Genomic DNA, 13,450 nt, shown 5'->3' with positions numbered 1-13,450 from the left:
GACAACATTATTAAAAAAACACTCATTCGCAAGCTAAAAGCTCTGATCCAAAAGGAAAAGGAACCTAAGAAATCTATACAAGAATTCAACCTACTCCTTCTTGGTGGACGATAGGATCTGCAATCGTCAGAAGATCTTTTTTCGTAGAAAAGACGACAGAGTTCGGATTCCAAGCAACAGGTTCTGTAAGCCTCTTCATCGCTCAGAAAACCCTGAATAGGAGGGAAAAATTGCTGCCGTGCATAACCACCTCTCTCTGGGCCTTTTAATAGGGAACCGAAGTCCAAAACGTCAGTGCCATAGCAACAACGCTGTGCCGACCATCTTCTGTCAACAGGTCTTCTCAAGTTGGTGTTCTCATCAATAATATTGTACTGTATTCTTTGGGAACTCCATCTCGATATGTAGCACACCCCACGAGATGATGCGGAGAATTGACGATTCACGAGTGTACTGTCGAGCCGGAATCTTCTGTCAAAGAGCGCTTGGCCCCTCCAACATGGACATGGTGGCAGAAATGAAACGGGTAATGTGGGTTGCTGTAGATACCAGGTGTAGCACTTTCTCTCTGCTTTCCGCACCATGGTAGACTCGTCTACTTGGAAGAACCATCGGCCGGTTTCTTGGGTGTTTCCTGGCAACCGACTCAGCTGCGCCATGACCAATGTTGAAGACCTTAATAAAATGTTAGGTAATTTAGCCTCTACTTTATATTTGGTTCGATGCAAACTGCGCAATAAAGGTTTTGCACCATAACGTGCAGGCACCCATAATACAGCTTGGGTTGCCTGTGGTTAGATGGCAGAACAATAAAATTCCTTTGCTCTTGCTCTTGTAAAGCAATAGACCCTTTTCGAGTTCCAAATTACCGCTGTGTTTCTTGATTATAGACTCATTTGCACAGGGTTAGCCTCGAGTTTGTGCAGAATTTTCACGTGTTCCAGTCAAGGTCCGTCGAGTTTCAAAATGTTTGTATTGTTGAAGTTGTGCATTCTTTACTTTTCTGTTGGTATTTGTGAATATTTAAACACTGATAATGCATCGATAGACAATTCGCACGCATACGCAGTCCAATATTTTGAAGTTATACGCATTCTCGTTCCCAGGCGGAACCGCGCTCTTTTTGGTATCTTCGAAGAAACGTAGACGCCGCCAAAATATTGATTTTGAGTATAGTATTGAGGCATTCGTTTCTTGACAGAGACCAAAAAGACAATTGCACTTACTGCTTGATGTTGAAGTAGCGGTTTTTGTCATCGGTGCCAGAGTTCCATCCCGCCACAGGCAAACGATATTTACGATACCAATAGTTAACCCACGATGACTGAGAGCTGTAAAGTAATTTAGCAGAAAGAATGGATATCAAATTTCAGAACGAATAAAAAATAGAGCAAGAACAATTATTTGAGTTTTTGAACGTCGAATTTCACGTGTCAAAATTAACGCAAATGAGCAAAACCTATCGTTGAAATTCATTTGCATTAAATTCGTCACGTGGGATTTGTGTTTTGACCCAGTTTTTTCCTCGACTCCTTGTTTTCTTATTAATTTGTATTTCCTCATGAGAATAGTAAGATAATAGGTGATAATAAACTGAAGAAAAGAAAATGCGCAAGGGAGTCGGTAGTGGTAGTAAATGACGTTATAATGACCTATTAACCATGATGAGTACCCAACTTACCTATCTACTGGTGCGGCCCACTGTATTCCTCCACTGGGATAATTAAACATGGTGAATGTATAGACTCCATCCGTAATGATGACCGTTTGGAAAGTATTGCTCTAATGATAATAAAGGGACAATATATAAATAAACAAAAAATAATTGATAATAAATGTTTTTACTAATATATAATTATCGATGAAATATGTATTTTTTTCTATTCCTAAAAAAAATTAACTTCACATATGAAGATAATATTATTGGTGGTAATCGAATGAAACAGTAAAAATCCACTCAAATTGTTTTTTTTCGATAATTATATATTAAACAATATTACATGGGCGCTTGGAGATACGGATTCTATCTTATCGTGTTGAGAATATCATACTTGCTGTGCTCACTCGTAAGATATCATCTCAACACTCGATAGAATGGTGTTTCGGATTCTAATTTGATCTTTGAGTTAGCTGTGATTTTGATCAGCCCAGAGGCTGTTTCAAAGTCTCGATAAAAAATATAAAGGAGACTTGAATTGTCCTATGCCAATGTGATACCCGAAGGGATACTTTAAATAAATAAAATTCAGAAGTAAGAACTTACCAATCCAAAGTACGGAAAGTTTCGTAAGCGTTCAGGATAAACATTGACCCACGTTACCACAGCGACAAAGCTAGCTCTAAAATCGTTGTACAAGCTGTTTTTGGTGTACTTTCTGACGTCATCAGAAGACTTGTTCAACATAGCTGCAGCATCGTTGGTGTAATTCCATCTGCTGTACAGTTGGTAATATACCTTGGACTGTCTCTTAGGATCAATACGCATGCTGTATCTCTTTCTGAATATCAAAGTACAATAAATTTGCATGAGTGTCGCCCGTCTAGATACTAGAACTGACATGGATCTGTAGCAAATCTTGCGGTGTCTCAAGGAAGGGGTCTATTAAAATGTAGAAGTTGTTTTTTCAATGTCCCGGATGAAACTAAGAACAAGCAGCTCAACTCACATACGACCTCCAATTTCGCTATTGATGTCAGGCCGCAATGGTAAGAAGGGAGCGAGGGAACTCATTCACTCGCGCTACCCAAGCTTCCCGTATGTTTGAAGTACTTACCCTGAATGAGCCAAACTTCTGTTTCCATTATTTATTATTTCATCAATAACAGTCCCCTCGAATTGAAACACTGTTGTTGAGTCAAAGAGTTGGTGTTCAACTAAAGACCAGTACGGTGCTATAGTTGGCAGAAAACGATCCCAGTAGCGGAGACCGAATTTGCGCGGCCAATAACGCGTGTAGTCTCTATTGAACTCTATCATGCCATTCCTGCAAATCTAAACCAGAAGTAAATAGTTGAATAAAGAGGTTAAAGCGTGGCCCTTTGTGATTGAACCACCTTGGAGTTCGCATCACAATGCATTGTAGGACTCTTAGGGGGACAAGTTTCCAAGATGGCGTCAATTGCGTCCCCTAAAGCAGTCCAATAATGCACTGCAATGCCAACTAACCCCAGAATGCAAAGGTATTCCCTTTTTCAATCCCAGATCAAATTGTTCTATATGACTAACCCAAAATGTTTCATATCTTTTTCCTAAGAATTCCAGTCCTAGTCCAGGCATGCCAAGCTCCAGACATCTATAGCTGTACGTCAAGTCCTCCTGCATCAACATATCGCCTGCACCCGTTCCGAATGGATACATGTTATTCATAAAGGAAGCGTCTGCGGAAATAAATAATAATTGGTAACCTGTGTCTCACTGACAGCTTTTACGTAAAGGTAACTAAGTTTACTAGAAAACCCGCGAGGGGCTAAGAAGGATGTTTCTTAAAGTAGGGGCTCTGGTTTTTCTGCATAACGGAACTCTAACTAAGACTATAATAATATGTCACTCTCCTAAAGAGGGAGCCCTCAGTCCCCGTCTTCGCCATCACAGCAATATATTTTTCAACGTCGTTTGACAATTCGTCTGAGGCAAAAAAAAACCATTGGCTTCTTGGAGGTTTTTAGATCTTGCAATGCCTATCTGCCACTTGTCCCTTTGTTTGCCCCATCTCCTTTGCCTCCAATACTACTCTTTCCAGTAGGATTTTCTTTTACCACGACACTAAACCTAACGAAACGGTTAAGGGATCTGTATAAAACTATTTCAAAAAAGCTACTACTCTTCCCAGTAGACCGAGGTAGTTGTGATTTTTAAATCGCCTTCGTAGCGTCTGTTATGTTATCCGCAAGTACTTTTTCAAATCGACCACGTGATGCCAATGTTGTACCACGAGGACAAGTTTTTTACACCACGTGATTAAAACTTGACTGAATTTTGATCACGTGGTGTAAAAAACTTGTCCTCGTGGTACGACATTGGCATCACGTTGTCGATTTGAAATGTACTTGCGGATAACAAAACAGACGCTACGAAGGCGATTAAAAAATCGCAACTACCTCGGTCTACTGGGAAGAGTAGTAGCTTTTTTGAAATAGTTTTATACAGATCCCTTAACCGTTTCGTTAGGTTTAGTGTCGTGGTAAAAGAAAATCCTTCTGTTAGTCATGTTTACCTACCTTGTTCGCATCGATCTCCTCTGTAACCAGGCAGACAGGCACAATTGTACTCCTCTGGGCGGTTGACATTTGGCTCACATTTTGCGTTGTTTTCGCAAGGATTGAAAAAGCAAGGATTGACTAGAAAAAGAGGGTGTGAAAAGTCTGAGTTATTTATACCGAGTAGAACGTACTTTTCAACGAGTTTTTATGGGGCATAAGAAACCCCACTCTATCTTCTTTTTGAAGTCCAGACCTATTTCTCTTTGTTTTCCCCGCATTTTAGATCATTTGACATTCTCTTGAGCATTTTTTCTTTGTTGAACTTTAAAACTTCAGAACTTAAGTTAATATAGACGTAAATCAAACAAAAAACTTTTTTCAGTTATTCCCATAGAAACTAAATGGGGTTCGAAAAGAAAATAAAAAACAAAAATGAGTAAGTCATCTTTCACATTGTTTTTTTTTCAGGGCTATTTCTAGAAAAAATGTCATAGTACGATGCTATGGTTACATATAAAATACAAAGCAGAAAGATTCTTCGATACAAATTCTTTAAGCACAGGAAAAAAACAAAAAGCAACTAACAAGCAACCGCCTATACGATGATGGGTCCATGAAAATAAGTGTGTTCCCCATTTCGAAATACATAGATTGCGCTTGTTTTAAGGTGGCTGGACCCCCTCACGCTTGACCGCTACCTTCCACGTTTGGAACGCTGGCGCATAAACGTGTTTTATCCGATTGCAAATCTTTTTTGCACATAAGTCACATAAAGATTGAATTAGTGTTTGATGCAGTTTTTAATGAAATCGGACTTCATAACACATGATTATGATGAAATATTTGTTTTCGTTTAGAAAGCAATTTTAGCCTTGCAGAGCGTTCAACACTAAAATGCTTCGTACCACATAATTGTATACTAGATGCCTCCATTTGTGGGGATTTTTGAAAAAATCTATCTAGCTGATTATGAGATTTTTAAGATTATTTAAATATAGAACTCCCGAAGTTTGGTTCTTTATTAAACTCAAAAGTCTGGCTCGCTTCCTTCTTGAAGTTTTTATTTGAGGCATGTTCGCCGATTCTATTCACTCACACTGACAAAGTACATCATGACAAACGTCCCACGTTTGAATAAAAAAAACAACTGTTTATTACCAAACTTCGGGAGTAAATCGGAAAGCGGCCAAGCGAGATCAGACCGTGCATGGTGCGAAAGAATTTGGTGTTATGGTCATTAGCAAACAATAGAATTCCCAGAGCATCAAATCGTTGGGAAACGATCAATGTTTTCTGTATTTCTCGTTCCCTTTAGACAGCTTTAAATGAGTTCAATAGTCTTGCAATTTTGTGTAATATTAGTTTAAGTTCTAATTTGTATACTGACGTAGTTTTGAGAGAAATGATCAGCGAATTTTAGAATAATGGAAGATCTAGTAAGATTGACTAGAAAACTGCGATGAAAAGTGCGCATCAAATGTTTACCCCGTCTACTGCACTATACGTTTTCACAAAATCGCATAAGTCGATTACCTTCAAAATGTTCCTTTTAAAACTAGATACAGAGTAAAACTAAATGAGCAATGACTTTTGTGAATATATAGCTCTGAAATATTAATTTCGGCCGTATGAAATCCATTGTTTAGTTTTGAAGTAGAGTATGCATTATATTTAAATAATCTCAAATATCTCATAATTAGCTAGATACATTTTTTCAAAAATCCCCACAAATGGAGGCATCCAGTATATAATTATGTGGTATGAAGCATTAAGGCTAAAAACATTTTCTAAACGAAAACAAATATTTCATCATAATCACGTGTTATGACGTCCGATCTCACTAAAAACTGCATCAAACATTAATTCAATTTTTATGTGACTTATGTGCAAAAAAGATTTGCAATCGGATAAAACACGTTAATGCACCAGCGTTCCAAAAGTGGAAGGTAGCGGTCAAGCGTGAGGGGGTCCAGCCACCTCAGTCCAGTAAGATCTAGCTGAGCTAAGAAATAAACCTATTGCCCAAATAACATGTGTTGGGACCCAGAAAAGAACTCGGAGAAAGAAAAACAAGAAAAACTACGAGAAACCTCTGGGACCGGTGTACTCTTCTCAGGGTTCACGGATTCACCCCAGAAGTGAGAGGCAGTCCTGCTACCAAATTGTTTTCCGAGATTTCTTATTATTAAGAATACGATTGATGTAGTACTTATTATGTTTCTTAAGGATATAATCGATACTTACTATGCTGACATGTGCTGCCAAAGAAAGCTTGATGACACTGACAATAAAAACCAACCACTCTATCAATACACGTCCCTCCGTTATCACATGGGCTGCTGATGCACTCGTTGACCTCTGAAAAAGACCAGAAATGATTTGAATGGAACGCTTTTCATTTTTTCATAAAATATTAAGCATTTTGTTATACATTTAGAGATGATCCAAAAAGGCAATATATTTTCCACACAAATCGACAACCATTTCGGAAAAAAGGAAAACGAGCAATTGCAAGACAGACATGCAACAAACACTATAGTGAGATAAAAGCTGAAAGAAAACAAGCAATTGCAAGACGGACATACAACAAAAACACTATAGTGAGAAAACAACCAAAAACAAAACACCCAGAACGTACAAACGAGAAGACAGAAAAAAAAAAATTAAAAATAATTATCAATAACAACAATCAAAAACTTCATATTCAATTTCTAATGTCAACTTTAAAAACAAATACATCAATACACGTGACATTAGAAATATATCAAGTTAAGACAAATATGAGCAATAAACATACCAGGACTTGCGGTGGTTTGAGAACCAGGACCCGCAGTAGTTTGAGAACCAGGACTTGCGATAGTTTGAGAACCAGGGCCTGCAGTTGTTTGAGAAACAGGACGTACGGTAGTTTGAGAACCAGGACCTGGAGTAGTTTGAGAACCAGGACCTGCGGTAGTTTGAGAACCAGGAACTGCGGTAGTTTGAGAACCAGGACGTACGGTGGTTTCAGAAGCAGGACCTGAAGTAGTTTGAGAACCAGGACGTACGGTGGTTTGAGAACCACGACCTGCGGTAGTTTGAAAAGCAGGAGGTGTAGTGCTTTGAGAAGCAGGACCTGCAGTTGTTTGAGAACCAGGACGTACGGTGGTTTGAGAACCAGGACCTGCGGTAGTTTGAGAACCAGGACGTACGGTGGTTTGAGAACCAGGACCTGCAGTTGTTTGAGAACCAGGACGTACAGTGGTTTGAGAACCAGGACCCGCAGTGGTTTGAGATCCAGGACTTGCGGTAGTTTGAAAACCAGGACCTGCGGTAGTTTGAGAACCAGGACCTGCAGTTGTTTGAGAACCAGGACGTACGGTGGTTTGAGAACCAGGACCCGCAGTGGTTTGAGATCCAGGACTTGCGGTAGTTTGAGAACCAGGACCTGCGGTACTTTCAGAACTAGGACCTGCCGTTGTTTGAGAACCAGGACGTACGGTAGTTTGAGAACCAGGACCTGCGGTAGTTTGAGAACCAGGAGCTGCGGTAGTTTGAGAACCAGGACCTGCGGTAGTTTTAGAACCAGGACCTGCAGTTGATTGAGAACCAGCACGTACGGTGGTTTGAGAACCAGGACCCGCAGTGGTTTGAGATCCAGGACTTGCGGTAGTTTGAGAACCAGGACCCGCGGTAGTTTGAGAACCAGGAGCTGCGCTAGGAATGTCTGTGAAAATAATGTCGTATGTTAATAGTTGAATTTGTGGTGTTAGAGATTGAGTAGCTGCAGAAGGAGGTTGTGTGAGAATATTTAGGACGGAAGCAAGGGAAAATTTTCGTGGTTTTAATGTTGGGAAATCGACAGTGGGTCTGTGACTTACTTGTTTCACAGTTGCTTCCCGTGTATTGTGCTGTACAGGAGCAGACGTAGTTTCTGTTGGTGTAGCTACACGCTCCATTGTTTTGACATGGATTGGAGTCGCATGGGTTCACAACTGCAAGAAAACGAAGTCGTTAGTGCGTTGAACTTGGGCACAAACTTCGAATTTTTACTTGGGCTTAACTTGATGGCGCATCAATACGTTAACACTAAGTAGACGTACCTAATGAAATGTTCAACAAATCCCCAGCGTTGCAGAAATCACCATCGCAGCAAGCACCGTCACATGTAGTTATATTCACGCCATGCTGTGTCTGTTCCTGTTCTTTCCAGTGAGCACACAGCTGACTGCAATATGATACGTTGACGCATCGTCGTGTAGCTACGTTAATGCTGTAGCTTGGAGATGATGATACTCCCTCGTATGTCAGATTGATGCATCTTTGATCGTAGTGACAAGTAATGATCTTCAGCGGTTCCACTGTTTCCCCACTCAGGGAGGAATGAGTTTTTGTGTAATTGCCACAAACGACGTTCCCCGGTATTTCTTGAAAAAGAACGAGTATTAAAAAACCCTGATATATTTAAAGAAATTTATTTCTGAAGTTACAAGTACGTTTATCGCCCAAATAAGAATCGTTTGCTGTAATGCACTACGCAATCTTTCGTGCTAGAGTCCCTCCTCTCGATCCTAGGCCCCCAAAATGCCATGTTCGATTGGCGAGAACAATAGATATGAAACGTTTTAAGGGTTAGGGTCTATTGTTGCCTTCCAATATGGCTGCCATCACGTGATGGTGGAAAGTCTCTACTAATATTATTATATTTCTTACTTGTTTCACAGCGACGGCCTGTGAATCCTGGTTGGCATTGACAGAAGCTTGTTCCATTATTGCTCAAACAAGTACCGTAATTGAGGCAGGGATCATTCTCTGAACAAGCTGAGCAAAAGATAAAGGTAAGGATATCATTTAGTGATGATTGTAAACTGGACGGCAGTCAACAGCGCCTTAATATCCAGCCCGTGAAAGTCCTCTACTTGTCATGAATGTAAAGTGCATTCAGTTGATTGTAATGTGTTCTATTGTTAGAGTGCAGACATATGTTTCAACTTCCCTCCAGATATAAATTACAGTTTTCATCTGAAAGAACCGTACTCATGTAGCTTTAGTACGATTTATCGGTTAAACGGAAATTATCAAGACATGTGTGATGGTAAGGACCCAGACCATGGTCTCGATGTTCTAAAATATCATGCAGAACCCCAAGTTAACAATCCCTACTCCTACCTGCAAGAGGAGGTCCAGAGGTTGAAATTGGCGAACCAGTGGTGGTAGTTTGCAAACCTGCTGCAGTTTGGGAACCAGAACCTGCGGTAATTTGAGAACCAGGACGTGCGGTGGTTTGAAAACCAGGACCCGCAATGGATTGAGAACCAGGACTTGCTGTAGTTTGAGAAGCAGGACCTGCGGTAGTTTGAGAACCAGGACCCGCAGTGGTTTGAGATCCAGGACCTGCGGTTGTTTGAGAACCAGGACCTGCGGTGGTTTGAGAACCAGGACCCACAGTGGTTTGAGATCCTGGACTTGCAGTAGTTTGAGAACCAGGACCCTCAGTTGTCTGAGAACCAGGACCCGCAGTAGTTTGAGAACCAGGAACTGCGGTAGTTTGAGAACCAGAACCTGCTGTAGTTTGAGAACCAGGACCTGCAGTTGTTTGAGAATCAGGACGTACGGTGGTTTGAGAACCAGGACCCGCAGTGGTTTGAGATCCAGGACGTACGGTGGTTTGAGAACCAGGACCCGCAGTGGTTTGAGATCCAGGACCTGCGGTTGTTTGAGAACCAGGACCTGCGGTGGTTTGAGAACCAGGACCCACACTGGTTTGAGATCCTGGACTTGCAGTAGTTTGAGAACCAGGACCCTCAGTTGTCTGAGAACCAGGACCCGCAGTAGTTTGAGAACCAGGAACTGCGGTAGTTTGTGAACCAGAACCTGCTGTAGTTTGAGAACCAGGACCTGCAGTTGTTTGAGAATCAGGACGTACGGTGGTTTGAGAACCAGGACCCGCAGTGGTTTGAGATCCAGGACGTACGGTGGTTTGAGAACCAGGACCCGCAGTGGTTTGAGATCCAGGACTTGCGGTAGTTTGAGAACCAGGACCTGCGGTTGTTTGAGAACCAGGACCTGCAGTTGTTTGAGAACCAGGACGTACGGTGGATTGAGAACTAGGACCCGCAGTGGTTTGAGACACAGGACTTGCGGTAGTTTGAGAAGCAGGAGCTGCAGTAGTTTGAGATCCAGGACCTGCGGTAGTTTGAGAAGCAGGAGGTGCAGTGGTTTGAGAAGCAGGACCTGCAGTTATTTGAGAACCAGGACGTACGGTGGATTGAGAACCAGGACCCGCAGTGGTTTGAGACACAGGACTTGCGGTAGTTTGAGAACCAGGACCCGCAGTGGTTTGAGATCCAGGACCTGCGGTGGTTTGAGAACCAGGACCTGCGGTGGTTTGAGAACCAGGACCTGCAGTTGTTTGAGAAGCAGGACGTACGGTGGTTTGAGAACCAGGACCCGCAGTGGTTTGAGATCCAGGACTTGCGGTAGTTTGAGAACCAGGACCTGCGGTTGTTTGAGAACCAGGACCTGCAGTTGTTTGAGAACCAGGACCCGCAGTGGTTTGAGATCCAGGAACCGCAGTAGTTTGAGAACCAGGACCTGCAGTTGTTTGAGAACCAGGACCCGCAGTAGTTTGAGAACCAGGACCTGCGGTAGTTTGAGAAACAGAAGCTGCGGTAGCTTGAGAAGCAGGACCTGCAGTATTTTGAGAACCAGGACGTGCGGTGGTTTGAGAACAAGGACCCGCAGTGGTTTCAGATCCAGGACTTGCGGTAGTTTGAGAACCAGGACCTGCAGTTGTTTGAGAACCAAGACCTGTAGTAGTTTGAGAACTAGAACCTGCGGTAGTTTCAGAACCAGGAGATGCAGTTGTTTGAGAACCAGAAAGTACGGTGGTTTGAGAACCAGGACCCGCAGTGGTTTGAGATCCAGGACTTGCGGTAGTTTGAGAACTAGGACGTGCTGTTGTTTGAGAACCAGGACCTCCAGTGGTTTGAGAAACAGAACCTGCAGTTGTTTGAGAACTAGGACGTATGGTGGTGTGAGAACCGGGACTCGCAGTGGTTTGAGATCCAGGACTTGCGGTAGTTTGAGGACCAGGACGTACGGTGGTGTGAGAACCGGGACTCGCAGTGGTTTGAGATCCAGGACTTGCTGTGGTTTGAGGACCAGGACCTGCAGTTGTTTGAGAAGCAGGACCTGCAGTGGTTTGAGATCCAGGACCTACGGTAGTTTGAGAACCAGGAACTGCAGTAGTTTGAGAGCCAGGAGCTGCGCTAGGAATGTCTGTGAAAATAATGTCGTATATTAATAGTTGAATTTGTGGTGTTAGAGATTGAGTAGCTGCAGAAGGAGGTTGTGTGAGAATATTTAGGACTGAAGCAAGGGAATATTTTCGTGGTTTTAACGTTGGGAAATTGACAATGGGTCTGTGACTTACTTGTTTCACAGTTGCTTCCCGTGTATTGTGCTGTACAGGAGCAGACGTAGTTTCTGTTGGTGTAGCTACACGCTCCATTGTTTTGACATGGATTGGAGTCGCATGGGTTCACAACTGCAAGAAAACGAAGTCGTTAGTGCGTTGAACTTGGGCACAAACTTCGAATTTTTACTTGGGCTTAACTTGATGGCGCATCAATACGTTAACACTAAGTAGACGTACCTAATGAAATGTTCAACAAATCCCCAATGTTGCAGAAATCACCATCGCAGCAAGCACCGTCACATGCAGTTATATTCACGCCATGCTGTGTCTGTTCCTGTTCTTTCCAATGAGCACACAGCTGACTGCAATATGATACATTGACGCATCGTCGTGTAGCTACGTTAATGCTGTAGCTTGGAGATGATGATACTCCCTCGTATGTCAGATTGATGCATCTTTGATCGTAGTGACAAGTAATGATCTTCAGCGGTTCCACTGTTTCCCCACTCAGGGAAGAATGAGTTTTTGTGTAATTGCCACAAACGACGTTCCCCGGTATTTCTTGAAAAAGAACGAGTATTAAAAAACCCTGATATATTTAAAGAAAGTTATTTCTGAAGTTACAAGTAAGTTTATGGCCTAAATAATAATCGTTTGCTGTAATGCACTACCCAATCTTTGGTGCTAGAGTCCCTCCTCTCGATCCTAGGCCCCCAAAATGCCATGTTTGATTGGCGAGAACAATAGATATGAAACGTTTTAAGGGTTAGGGTCTATTGTTGCCTTCCAATATGGCTGCCATCACGTGATGGTGGAAAGTCTCTACTAATATTATTATATTTCTTACTTGTTTCACAGCGACGGCCTGTAAATCCTGGTTGGCATTGACAGAAGCTTGTTCCATTATTGCTCAAACAAGTACCGTAATTGAGGCAGGGATCATTCTCTGAACAAGCTGAGCAAAAGATAAAGGTAAGGATATCATTTAGTGATGATTGTAAACTGGACGGCAGTCAACAGCGCCTTAATATCCAGCCCGTGAAAGTCCTCTACTTGTCATGAATGTAAAGTGCATTCAGTTGATTGTAATGTGTTCTATGTTTAGAGTGCAGACATATGTTTCAACTTCCCTCCAGATATAAATTACAGTTTTCATCTGAAAGAACCGTACTCATGTAGCTTTAGTACGATTTATTGGTTGAACAGAAATTATCAAGACATGTGTGATTGTAAGGACACGGACCTTGGTCTCGATGTTCTAAAATATCATGCAGAACCCCAAATTAACAATCCCTACTCCTACCTGCAAGAGGAGGTCCAGAGGTTGAAATTGGCGAACCAGTGGTGGTAGTTTGTGAACCTACTGTTGTTTGAGAACCAGGACCTGCGGTAGTTTGAGAACCAGGACGTGCGGTGGTTTGAGAACCAGGACCCGCAGTGGTTTGAGATCCAGGACTTGCCGTAGTTTGAGAACCAGGACCCGCAGTTGTTTGAGAACCAGGACCTGCAGTAGTTTGAGAACTAGAACCTGCGGTAGTTTGAGGACCAGGACCTGCAGTTGTTAGAGATGCAGGACCTGCAGTAGTTTGAGAACTAGAACCTGCGATAGTTTGAGAACCAGGAGATGCAGTTGTTTGAGAAACAGGACGTACGGTGGTTTGAGAAGCAGGACCCGCAGTGGTTTGAGATCCAGGACTTGCGGTAGTTTGAGAACTAGGACCTGCTGTTGTTTGAGAACCAGGACCTTCAGTGGTTTGAGAAACAGAACCTGCGGTAGTTTGAGATGCAGGACTTGCAGTTGTTTGAGAACCAGGACGTACGGTGGTTTGAGAACCAGGACCCGCAGTGGTT

General features: G+C 42.4%; 1 protein-coding gene and 1 long non-coding RNA gene across 2 annotated transcripts in view; both read right to left on the bottom strand.

The window, feature by feature from the left end:
* The window catches only part of LOC116292075 (uncharacterized), a 36,045-nt gene extending 33,560 nt beyond the window's left edge, over positions 1 to 2,485 (bottom strand). Inside the window, exons 1-4 of the mRNA XM_089024955.1 lie at positions 2,264 to 2,485; positions 1,682 to 1,782; positions 1,227 to 1,331; positions 95 to 675 (exon numbers count right to left, since the gene is read on the bottom strand). Of these exons, the coding sequence (XP_088881081.1) occupies positions 95 to 675; positions 1,227 to 1,331; positions 1,682 to 1,782; positions 2,264 to 2,485 (1,009 nt within the window). The remainder of the gene's footprint in view (positions 1 to 94; positions 676 to 1,226; positions 1,332 to 1,681; positions 1,783 to 2,263) is intronic.
* A 5,601-nt stretch (positions 2,486 to 8,086) lies between these two features.
* Positions 8,087 to 9,004, bottom strand: LOC148904420 (uncharacterized). The gene is made up of 3 exons (XR_016118875.1): positions 8,893 to 9,004; positions 8,283 to 8,606; positions 8,087 to 8,174 (listed from the first exon to the last, which is right to left on the bottom strand). It is a non-coding gene; the product is annotated as an uncharacterized LOC148904420 (long non-coding RNA).
* Positions 9,005 to 13,450: the final 4,446 nt, after the last annotated feature.

This window comes from Actinia tenebrosa, unplaced genomic scaffold (genome assembly GCF_029948245.1).
Source record: "Actinia tenebrosa isolate PJP-AT-01 unplaced genomic scaffold, QUT_ActTen_1.0 PGA_scaffold9__36_contigs__length_13948895, whole genome shotgun sequence".
NCBI lineage: Eukaryota > Metazoa > Cnidaria > Anthozoa > Actiniaria > Actiniidae > Actinia > Actinia tenebrosa.
Note: the sequence above shows the minus strand (reverse complement) of the source record. Positions and strands in the feature narration are given on the sequence as shown.